Source organism: Peromyscus maniculatus, chromosome 1, assembly GCF_049852395.1.
Source record: "Peromyscus maniculatus bairdii isolate BWxNUB_F1_BW_parent chromosome 1, HU_Pman_BW_mat_3.1, whole genome shotgun sequence".
Lineage (NCBI taxonomy): Eukaryota > Metazoa > Chordata > Mammalia > Rodentia > Cricetidae > Peromyscus > Peromyscus maniculatus.
This window is the reverse complement of record NC_134852.1, coordinates 113,197,956-113,214,122: the sequence shown is the minus strand read 5'-3', so window position 1 is coordinate 113,214,122 and position 16,167 is coordinate 113,197,956. Positions and strand designations below refer to the sequence as shown.

The window sequence follows — 16,167 nt, the reverse complement described above, 5'->3', positions numbered from 1 at the left end:
TGGACTCCCAGTCCTGTTGGTCTATGAGAAATCCAGGGCCAAGGAAGGGCACCACCTCCAGGCCTCCCAGGCCTCTCCAACCCAGGCCCCCTCACTTTCAGGCCTCCACACTCTCAGCCCCCCCCCCCCCCGCCCCCCCAACTCTCAGGCCTCCAGCCTCCTAGGCCAGAACTCTTTCCACTAAAGACCTAAGAAACCCCAAAGTAGGATTCTAAACCCTAGATCCCAAAGCAAGCTGTTTCTGCCCTTCTCACATGGGGTTCATTTTAGAGGGAAGTCAAAGAAGGGATCTTAGGACATCAAGAAGTGGGGATTGCTACCTGACTTCCACAGCTGAAATTTTACTGAGGCAAAGAAACACCATGATCTTCTACTTATGAGACCCTTGCTCTATCCAGGAAGGCTGCTGCACTCAGTGACAGAGGAGACCCTCCTGTTGTGTTAGGACTCACACTTGCTCTCCAGGCCTTCCTCCAGGGGCAGGTCCCCTGGCCCCTCTGCTTCTTGCTCCCTGTGCACCAGCACATGAGCAGGGGAGGAGTGGCCAGGCTCTCCAGACACTGGAGTCTCAGCCTCTCCTATGACATCGAGGCCAGCTCCTAAAGAGACCTCGGTCTCCACAATCCCTGGCATGGTCAGCTCTGCTGGGGTCTCAGGGGTGGGAGGGCCCAGATTCTGGAAACTGTTGCGCACTCGGGTGATGTAACGACTGAGGATGCTAGCGCCATCGGGGGGCCGAGGTGTCCCGCCTGCCGCCAGAGTCTTCTGCACGCTGGCCACCTCGCTTTGCAGTCGAGACACGGTCTTGGTCAGCTCTGTCAGTCTGGTGCCCAGGTCTGAGATAAATCGGGACAGAGAGGTCTTTCGGAAGGTGAGCCTGTCAGCACCTCTTCCGTCTGCCCCCACCCCACCCTACTGAACCCAGGCCACCCTGTCTGAATCCTAAGGACGGGCTGGAAGGACAGAGGGGTCAGGAGGGTAGAGAAGCTGTGCAGGTGAGTGTGAGCATTGGTGAAGGGCAGCAACAAAGAAAGAAAGCCTTGGGGCTGGAGAGATGACTCAGAGGTTAAGAGCACTTGCTGCTCTTCCAGAGGTCTTGAGTTCAATTCCCAGCAACCACATGGTGGCTCACAACTATCTGTAATGAGATCTGGTGCCCTCTTCTGGCCTGCAGACAGAACACTGTATTATGATAAATAAATAAATCTAAAAAACAAAACAAAAAAAAAGAAGGAAAGCCTTAGCTGGGCTGGGTGCAGGCCTGTGATCCCATCTAGTTGGGAGACTGAGGAAAGAAGATGGCGAGTTCAAAGCCAGCCTAGGCTTCAAAGTGAGTCCAAGACTAGTCTAGGAAACAGTAAGACAGGAAGGCAGAGTAACTGAGTCACTGGGCCGGCTGGCAAGCTGTGGCTTCCAAGGGCAGAAAGGACGGGACTGAATCTTAACGCAACCGAGTCAGGAGGGTGAGTCTGGGTGTGGGGCACCCCTCCCAGGAGAGCCATGAACAGCAGTGGGGGAAGGATTAGAGGTGGGAACTGGACCTTTCCTCCGGGCCTCCTCAAACTCGCGCCGGGCAGTCTCTATGTAGCGCTGCACCAGAGCCTTGATAACCCGAAGGCGGTAGGATCCACGTTCTCCTTCCCCAGGCCCTGCCCTTGCCCCAGGGTTGGTCTGCAATGGAAGACACAGTGAATTCTCTACTTCCTTCAACGTCTCTCTGGACTATGAATAAAGGAGAAAGGCAAAATCTACGCAAGCTTCCTGTCCCTGGACTGTCTCTCTCCTACAGCGCAGTCCTGGGGGATAATAGACGGCAGCCAACTAGGCAAGGCAGACCGTGGGAGGAGACGTGTCCAGTGTGTGTGGTGAAGGCCGGGGTGGGAGTGGGGTGGGAAGGAAAGGCCCCGGTGGAACTGGCAGCAATGGCCCAAATTAGAAAAGCTCTCGTGCCCAGCTACCTCTTTCTCCCTGTCACCCTGCTCATCCTCAGGAGGCTTTTTCCATCCGTATGCTGTTCAAATCACCCAAGCATGTCTTAGAGTCTGGTTGTCTGGAACTCAGGCTTGGGAGGGAGGGGGCATAGAATCATGTTTAGGCTGCAGGATGTGGGACTGGAAATGCAGGGCCCAGCCAGAAGCAGGAAGATGAAAACGGAGGCTGTGTGTGAGAGCGGGAACCGGGGGCAGGCTCTCTGGGGACATACCAGTGGCCTGGGTAATTCAGAGGCCGAGAAGGTACTCACAAAGGTTGGGATGGGGGGGTAGTCCGACTTCTTGGCTTTGCAGCAGGAGGAACAACAGCAAACGAACCAGAAGATTCTCCTGAGAGGTCACCATGGTGAAAAGAAGTTAGCCAGGGACAGGGCCTGGGAGAGCCGGGCAGGAGCTGGGTGGTGTACAGGGGCAAGAGCGGAGGCCGTCACCTGACAAGGTAGAAGGCAGCCTTCGGGGAGGGCAGGATGTTGAAGGGTACAGGCAGCGTCAAGCCTTCTCGGAAGTAGGACAGGTAGAGCTTGGAGCGAGCGAACTTCCACTCCACATCAGCATCGTCCTGGGGAGCACGAGGCAGGAGGCTATGCGGGGTCCATGCTGGCACCGGCCCCCTTGCCCACCCACCCCGCCTCTCTTGTCTTCCCATCCGTTATTCTCCAGTGTGCCCACCACTTTCTTCCTGTTCTTATTCCTACCCCCATCGATCACCCACATTTTCCTGGAACGCTTCCCTTTCCCATTCTCTCTCTCTGATTTCCGGATGCTGCTCAGTCCGTTCTCCAGTCTGCAGACTCAACCCAGGCACTTCCTTCTTGTGTCCCACTTACTCTTCTATAATGCCTCCAAATGGCCACCACCACCACCACCACCACCACCACCACCACCACCACCACCAAGAAAAACTGCAAACAGCGCTAGACCTGGCGCCTGGCGACAGCAACAGCAGTTCTGAGACCCTTGTATGGAGGGAGGTTGTCCAAACCATCAAACAGTAGTGAGAGCAGGGCAGGTACCCAGGGGTCTTGGCGCCCTATTCCTCCCTATCCCCCGTCCCCACTCCCTGGCCAGCCTGGCTCGGGTTACCCACCTCAATTTTCTGGAAGGAGTTGGTGATCATGGCAATGAGCATGTTGAGCAGCACAATGACCATCACGATGGTGAAAATGCCGTACAGGGCCCGGCCCACGAACTCGGGCACCAGGAACTGAGGCATGTCCACCACTTTGTGCTCTTCCATGCCGAACATGGTCCAGAAGAGAAACTGGAACGTTTCGTTGAAACTGGCGTGGTGGGGGCAAGCAAAGGACAGGAAAGTGGGGGTAGGGCTGGGAGAGAAGCCTGGCTTCCACCCAGACATACTCCCCGTCCCTGAAGACTCAGACAAAGGTGCTCTGTGTCCATGAAGCCTTTTGGGCTAGCCTTACAGACACTTGCCATTTCTTAGCATCAACCTTTATTTAAATTTTTATTTTATTTTGTATATGTATATTTTATTTTACATATTTTTATGTGTATATGTGTGTGTGTGAGTGTATGGAAGTGCACCGTGTGTATGCAAGAGGCCGCAGAGGTCAGAAGAAGCAGTGGATCCCTGGAACTGGTAAAGTCTATAAGTTTGAAAGATATCAAAAGATAGTATTCGGTTGATAATACAAGTTAGGATAGAAAGTGAATTAAGTACAACATTTTGGACTCACCAAAATAGGATAAACAATGGAGTATTTTTTCTGAATCTGTCAAATGTTAGTGGACTAGACATTGTTAATGTAATTCTTGACTATATATATTGTATATACTTATTGTACTTATTGTATTTACTTTTTCTTATATTAGTTATAACCTTTTATTATTTTAGACAAAAAATGGGAATTGCAGTGATATATTATGTACTCTAATAAATTCGCTTGAAGATCAGAGACAAAGGAATAAGCCACCTCTTACCTTGAGGACTCCTCAGCCTGAACAGCTTTCTTCCGCCAAAGGACTTTAGTTCCTGTCTCCTCACGCTTTATATACCTTTCTCTGCCCACCCACATCATTTCCTGTCTCAACCTTCCTAGTGCTGGGATTAAAGGTGTGTGACTCCCAAGTACTGAGATTCAAGTTGTGTGCCACCACTGCCTGGCTTTGTTTCTCTCCTAGACTAAGTCAATCTCATGTAGTCCAGGGTGGCTTTAAACTCACAGAGATCCAGACGGATCTCTGCCTCCCAAGTGCTAGGATTAAAGGCGTGTGCCACCACTGCCTGGCATCTATGTTTAATTCAGTGGCTTGTTCTGTTTTCTGATCTTCAGGCAAATTTATTAGGGCAAATATATCATGACAAACTGGAGTTACAGGTAGTCTGGTGCTGGGAGCCAACCCGGAGTCCTCTGTGAGAGCGGGAAGGCCTTAACTGCTGAGCCACCTCTCCAGCCCCTCCCCCTTTATTCTTTTGGTCAGCCAGGACACAGTGGTGTATAAGAAGCAGAATCCTGTCTCCAAGGCCCTTGTGTTCTGGGGAGGGTAAGGGTGAGGGTGGGATGTGAAGAAGAGAGAACGGCTTGTGAGAGGCTGTTGGGGACCACACAGATACAGGGCCTAATCCTGTAGAACTAAAGACTCTACCACGTCCTTCCAACCACGGGAATCTATGAAGAGTTCCGGACAAGGGGGGACACCTGAATTACATTTGGAAAGATCATGTTGGTTGCTGCGACTGCAAAGCAGAGAGCTAAAAGAGGAAGGCATGAAGACAAGTTCCTGGGTGGGAGAGGATGTGTGGTGTGGAGGAGAGGCAGCGGCCCCGGTGACTCCTCTTCCAGGAAGCCCTCCCGATCTGCCTTTCCCATGGACCCCCAGCAGAATGTGCTCATCCAGAGCTCACTGTCCTGCCTGCACTAACCTGCCCTTCGCATTTCGTGGTGAAGGCATCTCATTCCCTGCATCTGTTTTTTGTCACTCTGCCCTCCACATGGCACCAAGGGAGATCTTCCTAAATACGACCTAATCTGCTACACCTCTACTCACTAACTTTCAATACTCCTGGTTACCCTCAGTCATATGCCTACCATTTACCTCACCTGAGAGCTGTCCAAATACTTTTGTTTTCTTTATTGGGGTTCTGCCTGTATGTGTGTCTGTGTGAAGGTGTCGGATCCCCTGGATCTGGAATTACACACAGTTGTGAGCTGCCATGTGGGTGCTGGGAACTGAACTCAGGTCGTTTGGAAGAGCAGCTCTTAATTGCTGAGCCATCTCTCCAGCCCCCCTCCCAGTCAAAATACTTTTTTATATAAATATATTTATTATGTATACAGTGTTCTTCCTGCATGTGTACCTGTATACTAGAAGGAGGCACCAGATCTCACTACAGATGGTTGTGAGCCACCACGAGGTTGCTGGGAATTGAACTCAGATCCTCTGGAAGAGCAGCCAGTGCTCTGAACCTCTGAGCCATCTCTCCAGCACCCCCAGTCAAAATACTTCTAAAAATGGTTTACATTTACTTATTTTTACCTGTTTCTGTGTGTGCACGTTCATGCGTGTATGTGTGTGTGCTCTGAGAATGCCACAGCATAGGTGTGGACGTCAGGCAACTTTTGGGAGTCAGTTCTTTCCCTTCACCATGTGGCTCCTGGGGCCCCAACTGAGGTCACCAGGCTTATCAGCAAGCTCCTTCACCTACTGAGCTCTCTCATCAGCTCTTTCTCTTTTTGGAACAAAGTCTTATGCAGCCTGAGCTAGCCTCAAACTTGTTAAACAGCAGAGGATGACCTTGAACTTGTGATCCCCCTGCCTCTACTTCCAGCACTGGGATTGTAGGCATGCACCATCATGCACAGCTGGGAGCAAGTACTCCTTTAGAAGGATGCAAGATAAGAAATGTCAAACAACTGACAGATGTGGAAAGTCACTATCTCAAAATGACCACTGTAGAGACTGATTCAGGTAAGAATCATCTGTGGCTGGGTAGGGTGGTACATGCCTGGAATTCCAGCACTTGGGGTGAAGACAGGGCGATCAGGAGTTCAAGATCATCCTTAGTTACACATCGGGTCCAAGGCTAGCCTGGGCTACTTGAGAACCTATCTCAAACCCCACTGACTCTCAAGATTGTCCATGGATATTAAATCCAGTGGGTACAGACTGTAGGCAGTCTAGCTGTAGTATGTCAGACACCTATCTGTTAGTAAGAGGGCTTCTCTGTTGCCTTTACAATGGAGAGGTGTTCTTGACCAAGGGCCAAGCCACACCACGCTCCCCTAATGTGAAGCATTGGAAAGTGCTTGTTAGCCAGGTCCCGTTCTCACCCAAACTCTTTCAATTAATTAATTGAATGTGTTTGTGTGTGAGACTGGGTGAGTTTATGTGCATAAAGGCAGTGTTAGATGCCCTGGAACTAACTTTACAAATAGTTGTGAGCCAGTACTGGGAACTAAACCCAGGTCCCCAGCTTTCTCTCTCTCTCTCTCTCTCTCTCTCTCTCTCTCTCTCTCTCTCTCTCTCTCTCTCTCTCTGTTTTTTTGAGACAGGGTTTCTCTGTGCAGTAGTCTTGACTGTCCTGGAACTCACTGTGTAGGCCAGGCTGGCCTTGAACTCACTGAGATCTGCCTGCCTCTGCCTCCCAAGTGCTGCGATTAAAGTCAGGCACCACCACCTCCCGGCTGCAGTAAGCACTCTCAACCACTGAGCAATCTCTTTAGCCCCATCCTGCCTAAACTCTTCACCTTGAATTTAGTCACAAGAAAATAAATGCCAACTGTAGATTATAAATCAGTTCATTGTCATTCAAGACACACACAAAAGGTACACGTGGAGATGGTCTGGGTTACAGCAAAGTGTCGTCAGTGCATGGTTTTAGGGTACACATGGGGTTTTAGGTTTTTGTTTTGTTTTGAGGTGGGTCTTCTGTATCCAAGGCTGGCTCAAAGTCATTTCATAGCCAAGGATTACCGTGATAATTTCATTACCAAGGGTTACTTCTGATCCTCTTGCCTCAGTCTCCTAATTGCTGGGATCACAAGTAGGTGCCACCATACTAGGCAAGCATTCTACCAACTGAGCTGCATCCTCAGCTTCTACACATGGGATTTTTTTTTAAAAAAAGATTTATTTATTACGTATACAGTGTTCTGTCTGCATGTATGTCTGCAGGCCAGAAGAGGGCATCAGATCTCATTACAGATGGTTGTGAGCCACCATGTGGTTGCTGGGAACTGAACTCAGGACCTCTGGAAGAGCAGCTAGTGCTCTTAACCGCTGAGCCATCTCTCCAGCCCTACACATGGGATTTTTTAATAGGGTCACAGGAAAATTTGAACAAGGGCTGCATAGTAAGCAATTTTATAAAATTGATACTCAAGTTTTTGGTAGGATAGTGGTTTGTGATCATGTTCCTAGGAGACATCTCAAACTATTTGGGACTAAAATGTTGGGACACTTACAACTTTTAAGTATTGCCAGAGATAGTAGGGGGTGGTGGTGCACACCTTTAATCCAGCACTTGGAGAGGCAGAGGCAGGCAGATCTCTGTGAATACGGGGCCAGCCTGGTCTACACAGCAAGCTCTAGGACAGCTGTAGCTACATAGTTAAATCCTGTCTCAAAAACAAACAAGCAAAAAAGTGTTGCATGAGAAAAAAAAAAAAAAACAAACAGAAACAGATCAAGTAAGTGGTAGCAAAACAATGAGCAGAGACACCATGTGAAGGGCGTGGGTGCCCAGCGAAGGACGTGGGTGCCCAGTGAAGGACATGGGTGCCCAGTGAAGGATATGGGTGCCCAGCGAAGGGTGTGGGTGCCCAGCGAAGGGTGTGGGTGCCCAGTGAAGGACATGGGTGCCCAGTGAAGGGCATGGGTGCTCAGTGAAGGGTGTGGGTGCCCAGTGAAGGGTGTGGGTGCCCAGTGAAGGACATGGGTGCCCAGCGAAGGGTGTGGGTGCCCAATGAAGGGCATGGGTGCCCAGTGAAGGGCTTGGGTGCCCAATGAAGGGCATGAGTGCCCAGTGAAGGGCATGGGTGAATCTCTCCATTTAATATTTTCATAAGATCGACATTTTTCAAACAGAAGGGTTGGAAACAGATGAATGTGTAATCAAATAAATTAGTAACCATCAGAGTGAATCAATGAGCCTTGGGCAAGTAAGAAAGTTAGCTGAGTGAACCAACAAGGGAAGGAGAAAGATGCCTTAAGATGTCCATCCCCTAGCCTCAGCGTACTTGCCCAGCTGCTCAGTCTCCTGGTATGGCACATAGATGTTGTTGAGGCCACAGAGGAAGGCAGTCAGGATGATCATGAGGATGAACATGAACCTGGTGGGGAGTAGGACATGGAAGGGTCAGAGCAGGTCCCCACCCTACAAGTCAGGCCCTGGGAAACAGAATCAGGGAAGGAGATGTTGGCCTTCCCGGATCTTCATTTATTTTATTTTTTGCCTTTTGATCTCAATTTCCAAGAAAGAGGGAAAAAGTGAGGCTTAGAGTTGTTCTAGAACTGGGATCAGAAACACCCACCAAGGGCTCTTTCTGCTTTGCAGTTGTGGCGAGGGCAGGAGCTGTAACCCTCCCTGCCGAGGAGAAGAGCATGTTTACATTTACATTCTGCCTCTAGATTCCAGGGATCAGAGATCGGTGGAGCTCACAGTCTTGTGAGAGGAATGCGGGTCAGGAACTCCCGTGCCCCACAGAGCTAAGGGATTTCGGGAGACCGAGTCTGTGGGGGAGGAGCCATAGGCAGGGAGAGCATAAACAGAGTACCCACCGGATCATGTCGTCGATCATCCTGCCAATGGAAATCTGCAGCGTGCCCAGTGACTCGTGAGCTGGCAGGATGTATGCCAGCCGGGTGAAGCTCAGCATGCTGGTGACAGCAAAGAGCACCTCAGCCAAGAACTGGGGGTCCTCTGTGCGCCACTCACTCCGCTCTGCGCAGGGTAGGATGGGCAGTGGCTGAGAGCCAAGGAAAAAACCAAAAACCAAAAACCACAGCAACAACAAATCCCCCCACCCCCCCAGGGCCTTGGGACTCCCTACTGGGCTGGCGGGACTGTGATGCCAATCACTATTATTATCAGCTGAACTGATTCAGAATCACCCAGGAGACACACCGCTAGCTATCTCTGTCAAGGTGTTTCCAGAGGGGTTTTCCTGAGGAGGGAATGTGACTGGGTTCCTGGACTGACTATAACGAGAAAAGGGAGCTAAGCACCCCAGCATCCATCTTCCTGCTACATCTGCACCCACCACGTCTTCCTCACCAGGATGTACTGTCTCTCATCGAACTATGACCCAAAATAAACTCTTCCTGTCTTAAGCTGCTTTTTGTTCTTTGTTTTTTCAAGGTAGGGTTTCTCTGTGTAGCCTTGGCTGTCCTGGAACTCACTCTGTAGATCAGGTTGGCCTCACGCTCAGATCCCCTGCCTCTCCCGAGTGCTGGAATTAAAGGCGTGCGTCCCCACCGCCCGGCTATTTGCTGGGTATTTCACCACAGCAGAGAGAAAGGTAACGCTGCTCACCAGCAGTGGTGAAATAGCGGCAGGTGGTGCTGTCTGAGGCTTCCCGGCAGTGCATGTAGGCAAGCCCAGCCAGGAGGAGGCGCAGGGCAAAGGATGCCAAGTACAGAGAGAGGATGACCACGTCCAGGAAGTTCCACCAGTCCAGGAGATAGCTGCGCAAGCCCTCGATCCACACCTCCTTACACTCAAACCACAGGAAGCCTGGGAGGAGAGAGGGGTCAGGAGAGAGAGGTCAGGAGAGAGAGAGGGGTCAGGAGAGGAGGGGGCGGAGCTCTCCTCCTCCGTCCAGGACACAGCCAGGTGGTAGTGGCCGGGCATTGCTGAGGAAGCATTTAATCCATGCAAGTGCAAAGAGGCCTTCAGGAAAAACAAGGACTCCCTCACTGGTGCAGACTGATGTCAGGATTGACGGACCTGCTCGAGGAAGCCCGGCAGGTGACACTCAGAGAGCAAGCAGCATGGGGTGGGGGTGGGCCGCTGTTCTTCCCGGTCCCCACCAAATCATAGTAGGCAAATATCTAAGGACTCCTTTTGATTTTATTTTTTAATTTAAACATGTATTTGTGTGTGTGTGTGTGTGTGTGTGTGTGTGTGTGTGTAGGTCAGAGGACAACTTGTGGGAGTTGGTTCTCTCTTTCCACCAGGTTCGTCTCAGGTACTGACTCAGGTTGTCAGGCTTGGCACCAAGTGCTTTTGTTCACGGAACCATCTTAACCACTCATGCCTTTGAGACTCGGTCTCACTATGTAGCCCTGGTTGGTTTTGACTTTGCTAACCTCTTGCCTTAGCTTCCTGAGTGTTGGGATTACAGTTGTGTACCACAGCACCCAGTTCTATTTTTTTTAAGACAAGATTTCTTTTTTTTTTTTTTTTTTTTTGAGACAGGGTTTCTCCGTGTAGCTTTGCGCCTTTCCTGGAACTCACTTGGTAGCCCAGGCTGGCCTTGAACTCACAGAGATCCGCCTGGCCCTGCCTCCCGAGTGCTGGGATTAAAGGCATGCGCCACCACCGCCCAGCTCAAGACAAGATTTCTTTGTGTAGTTTTGGTGTCTATCCTGGATGTCGCTCTGTAGACCAGGCTGGCCTCGAACTCACAGAGAACCGCCTGCCTCTGTCTCCCCACCGCCCGGCCACCCAGCTCTATTTTAAGACCTTGATGTGAAGGGACTCTAAATTATCAGCCTGCTCAGTGTGACCAAGTCTCCATGGGGCCCAGTGCAGAGCTGGCCACGGGGATCTTGGTAGCTGGCCACAAGTAAAGGGTTCTCTCATACATACCCGTGACCCAAATCATGTGTAGTGAAGTCTCCCAGACACTCTGGCTGCGGCCTTTGAAGGTGCTCAACTGAGTCTCCATGGCCAGGGACTCTCCCAGCAAGAAGATAAGGAACCACAGATAGGAGGCCGAGTGCAGCAGGAACTTCAACACTGGGATCTTCAGCAGGCGGCCCAGCTTTGGGGGAGACAGGAAAGCGCAGCTGTCGGAGGTCTGTGGTCACTTGTCCCTGGAACCCCCTGGACTTGCTTGGCCCCCATGTGAGCCTGCATCTTCCAGATTCCCCCACTCGTCTAGGCAAGTACTAAGAAGGACGTGGTGTGCACCAGGCTCTATGTTTTCTGTTTTCTCCTTCACAACCATGTGAGGTAAGTGTTGTTCCTGCCTCCCCCACCCGTTTCTGGGGGAGGATTCCACAGGAAACGTTCAAACTCATCATCACTACTATTCTAAACCTGCTCCCCTTGCCTCATGAAACCACTGGGCCACCCAGCCAGGGCCTGAGTGGCACCTCTCCACTCCTTCTCTTGCCACACTCTGGCAGTTTTTGTAATGCCTGTCCCTGCCCCCTAGGCCACCTGTATACTTCCAGCGGAGACACAGAGCAAGGTATCACTCATCTTGTTCTTCGTACCCGGGACTTGGGCGCCAGCCAGTAGCCGATGCAGAGGAAGGGCATGGTGAGGAAGATCAGAAAGGCGACGAAGAGCTTCCAGATGGTGGTGCTTCCACGCCAGCCAGCCAGGTTCCCACACCAGATGGAAGACAGGACTTGCTGGCAGATGGGGTGTGCCACGAACTAAGCAGAGACGAGTCGTGAGAGGAGATGGCCGCCCGGCAGGAAGGCCAAAGGGGCCGACTGGACACAGAGCCCTTACTTCCTGCCACAGAGGCTGAACCATCATTTCATCTCCGTGCCAGCCCACCCAGAAGAGAGAGGCTTCACCTACCACGTGACCATGGGCAAGGGCCCTCACAGGCCTTGGTGTGGAGGATCTGAACGTGAAGATGTTCCGAGACTCTTCACACCCCACGTTCTTGAATCGAAGCCAGGCAGGAGTGGGTAGAACTTGGGGTCTAAGTCCCAGAATTCCCAGTGCTCCCTGCCTCAGCAGGTACATGTACCATGAGTCTAGGTGAATGATCTTGGGGAGGGGAGGGACATGGCATATGGGTCTCCGGTCATGAGGACCAGTTCAGTGGAGACGGCACACAGGAAAGCGTTGGTAATAGGCCTAGTAGGTCAGAACCCGAGTCTCAGAAAGTCCCGAGGATAGACAGTCATAGCATAAGGCTGAAGCGGGATATGCCTCAGAGGAGGCAGGACAAGGGGCCAGGGTGGGGAGGGCAGGCTGTAGGCCCAGCTGACCTGTTTCTGGTTGTAGTTGACAGCCAGCCGCAGTCTTGCCAGGTTGGGGATGCCCTCCTCAAAGGCCTGGCCCAGGCCCTCAGCCTCAGGCTCGGTCTCACTGTCCTCACCCATGTCATTGAGCACGGCGGTGACCTCACTCTGGTTCCGGCACATGCCCAGCAGTTCAAAGCCATAGTCCTGGCAGAGCGACTCCAGGGCAATGTACTGAGGCTGAGAGAAAGGAGGTCGGTGTGTGCCGTCGGATCAACCCATCCCCGCCCCCCCACAAACATCGGCCCGTGACACTTCTGTCTGATGTCACGGGGTCATCGACTTCTTTCTTCTCTGCTACCTCATCCGTCCTCCCGGGGTGCTTTGCTTCTCCGATGCTATTTCCACCTCGTCACTCAGGTTCTCCAACCCAAACCTACTGTCTTTGCCTGTCCCCTGGACTTGTCTACCTCCCGATTCCCGTCCCTCTCTAACTGACTCCCCATACCGTCTGTAAACATTGCTATTATTGTGTGTGATGTGTGTGCAGGTTCACATTGCCATAGCACACATGCAGAGGTCAGGGCAACTTTGTAGAATTGGCTCTCTTTCCACTTTTATGTGGGTCCTGGGGACTGAACTCAGATCGTCAGGCTTGCCCAGAAGCAGCAGGAGTTTTTGCCTGTGAACCATCTCACTGCCCTCCCCTTACCCTTATCCTGTGCTCGTTCTGTTCATCTTTTTGAGCATCGCCCTTATATGGAGTCGGTGTTGGAGGATGAAGGAGATACAGGAAAGAGTAAGCAGCTCTTGGCTGCTTATTTTCCATCCTACCCTGTTTATTTGGGCGTTTTTCCTAGAGAGGATCTAAGCCAGGCTTCGAAGGCCGAGGTTACCTCTAGCACTGTCCCTCAGCCAGGAAACTTTTTTTTTTTTTTACAGACCTCAGGTCTGTCCACCTGTCAAGTATGGGTGAGAATTCCTGCTCTGCCCATTCCACAGGCTGCTAAGAGAAGGGGAGTCCTCTGAAAGCATTGCTCCTTCTTGGTGGGGACCTTTTCATCCTCCGGCTTTTTGGCCTCATCTTGTCCTAGGCCTTCATAATATCCTCATGGGCTTCCCTACCTAATGGCAGTCATGGCAGTCTTGAGGATGGGGACCTAGTCTGGCCTAGCACACAGGGAATGCCAATGACTCAGTGATGGATAAATGGATGGTGCAGTGCCAGGCCCCAGACCAGATAGATACTCTGCTTCATGTATCTTTGGTCCATCCCAGGTCCTCATACTTTTTTTTTTTGGTGTGTGGGTGGGGGTGTTTCATTGAAATAGGGTCTCATGTATTCCAGGCTGGCCTCCAACTTGCCAAAGAGGATCTTGAACTCTGATCATTCTGTCTTTGCCTCCCAAGTGGTGGGACCACAGGCGTGTCCACCTCATGTAGTGTTGGGGATCAACTCTGGTCCTCATCCACAGCAGGCAGGCACTCTACTGACCGAGTCGCGCCTCCAGCTCCTCATTATATACCTTTGCGGGAACTTCGGCTTGCCTAACTGCCTTCCCTGCCCATCTTCTCTAACCCGCCTCTTCCCTTAAGAGTCTTCCCGGAACACAAAGGCCACAGGTCACTCTTTTTCTGCTTTCTGTGCTTTGGAAGTCCTGGGAGCATCTTGTCCCCTTTGCCTATCCATGATCACGAGCTTGAGAGTCCCAACACACGGCACTCCAGGTGAAAACTCGGGGGTACCTCAAAGGGACATGCTTACTGAATGTCACGTCTAAGCCTGTCCAACTGTTTCTATTTTTCTCTCTTACCTTAGATGGATCTAGAGTACCCCTAGGACAGGACCTGTACTCCCTGCATAAGCCAAGTGCCCCTGGAGTGACTGCTGTCACCAGATTGAAAGCCTAGTTCAGAATGGAACTGTATCTCTCAGAACAAGAGACCTCATCCTCTTTTGCCGCTTCTCACTTCTCAAACTTCCTAGAACCCCCACCACAAAGCCCAATCCTGTCCAGGGGCAAGAACAGACACCGGGCATGGAGGGCAGGATGGAGTAAAGGCAGAAAGGGAAACAAACCTTAAACTCGGGCTCCTTTCGTGCAAGGCGCCTGAGCTCCCGGCTGAGCTGAAAGGCAGCCAGCATGGCATCCTCGCTGGCCAGTGAGAGGTGGGCCCGGCTTGCGATGCCGCGGTAGGTGTTGATTCGGGATAATGAGAATTTCAGCAGGTCATATCGGCGGGCATTGCTGCACTCAAGGCAGGCACAGGAAACTGGGTGGGGCCGGGCAATAGTGTGGCCCTGGTCCATGAGCAACTGGGCAATCTCATACAGGTCCTTCTGGCAGGCTAGTGTGAGTGGAGTGACCCCAGGGGCAAAGCGGGAGCCATCAATTGATGAGTCAAAGAAAGCTAGCGAGAAAGACTTGGTGTCTACTTTTCGACCCTTCTCCCGATCCAGCCGAGCCAGCAGGCGACGCACCACCGCTGGTTGGTTCGTGTCCACGGCCACCAGCAGGGCTTCGTGGATCTGCCGGAAGTCAAACTTGATGTTGGCCAGCAGCACGTCAGTGATGGCCTCATGGCCCAGCCGGATGGCCAGGTTGAGGGCTTCCCTCCAGGAGCGGTCCTCAGACTCTTCCACATTCCGCAGGGGCCCAGCCCCCGAGGGGGCGTCGCTGCCTGACTCCAGCAGCTGCTGCACGAGACCCAGCTGCCCCTCCTGGATGGCCCCCAGCAGCGTGGGTGGGAACTTGAGCTTTTTGTTCACAATCTCAGTCCAGTTGGGCTGCGTCTGGGTGAAGGAGGGGAGAGGGGGGTGCTCTTGAGTTCCCAAAGCCCTTAGTCTGGAGGCCTTCCTCACCTACCTTCTGGCCTCTAACCCTTTGGAATCAGCTATCACGTCTGCCTTGTCCCAAACACGTATGGGCAACACATACCGCCTTGCTCACCATTTTATTATGTAGATTCATGCCGGCAAAGGGCTAGAGTGTGTGTGTGTGTGTGTGGGGGGGGGTGTTATCAGCTCACTCCCACTCTCATGAAAATCCTACAGACCAGGGCCCAGTGTCAGCTCCCTGGAGAGGGGGTTAGAGCAGGTGGTCAGGGCCACACTAGGAGCCTAAGCCCCATACCAGCACAGTCGGTCTAGAAGCCAGTTCCCAGCTTGTTGACTTCATCTTCCAGCTGCTCATCTCTCTGAAGGACAGGTCCAGACATGCCCACACGGAGGTCTTGAAGCTGGGCTTTCTAAGCCCTTCCTCTGTGAAGAGGACTCCTTGTAGGCCCCTAACCTGTTCCCCTCCACCTAGCGCTCTCACTTGCCTCCTACTCTGGAAGGCATCTCTCCTCCTTGGCATGGATTGGTCCTGCTCTTCTGCCAGGCAGCCGTCCTCATCGCTCTTTTTTTCTAGGCCCAGGACAGGGCTGGGGGCTCTCCCACCCACATGGCAGTATCCACTACAGGTCCGGCAGGTAGGCTGCCCCTGCGTCCCTGTGGGCAGTGAGCCCTGGGACTGGGGTAAGGGGGGGGGGGCAACAAGGGTCTCTTACCGAGAGGGGATCCATGGCTGCAGCCTCCTTTGCGGGCAGGGGCTGAAGGCCTGAACTCCCCGTCTGTCTCTCCCTTGACTGTGCCCAGCATTCTCTCACCCCACTCAAAGCTCCACCCTGAGTGAGCCCTCCCTTCCTTCTTTAGGACCAGCTGCTCTCTGCCTGTACCCCGGGGACAGGGGAACTTGTGGTTAGTACCACACGATGACACCTCCTGGGAAAAAGGGAGAGCGCATAATTCCTCAAAGCAGAATGTGGACCATCACAGGTCCAGGACCTCAGGGAGACACTGCAGCCCCAATGCCTCCTCACTGAACAGATGGGAGTGGGGTTTGCTCAAAGCCTCACAGCCAAGCCTAGAACCATCTTTTCCTTAGAAAGGAATCTCTCTGGTCCCTCTGACAGCCCTATGAGCAGCCACAGAGGACATTCCTGTTACTGAATGTCCATCTCAGACCCACAATAAATAAAGTTATAGAGCAGTCATCTGATTACACCTGGGCCAGACACC

At 52.2% G+C, this 16,167-nt stretch overlaps 1 protein-coding gene across 1 annotated transcript; it reads right to left on the bottom strand.

Annotated features, from left to right (window-relative positions):
- Positions 1 to 151: 151 nt before the first annotated feature.
- On the bottom strand, positions 152 to 15,747 carry LOC102916682 (short transient receptor potential channel 2). Its single transcript, XM_076559976.1, has 14 exons — positions 15,657 to 15,747; positions 15,425 to 15,597; positions 14,185 to 14,967; positions 12,132 to 12,344; positions 11,397 to 11,561; positions 10,765 to 10,939; positions 9,487 to 9,687; positions 8,733 to 8,895; positions 8,192 to 8,284; positions 3,079 to 3,271; positions 2,423 to 2,550; positions 2,243 to 2,321; positions 1,542 to 1,671; positions 152 to 836 (listed from the first exon to the last, which is right to left on the bottom strand). Exons 1-14 carry the CDS (start codon positions 15,745 to 15,747, stop codon positions 442 to 444), a joined length of 2,982 nt encoding a protein of 993 aa, XP_076416091.1. The 3' UTR covers positions 152 to 441.
- Positions 15,748 to 16,167: the final 420 nt, after the last annotated feature.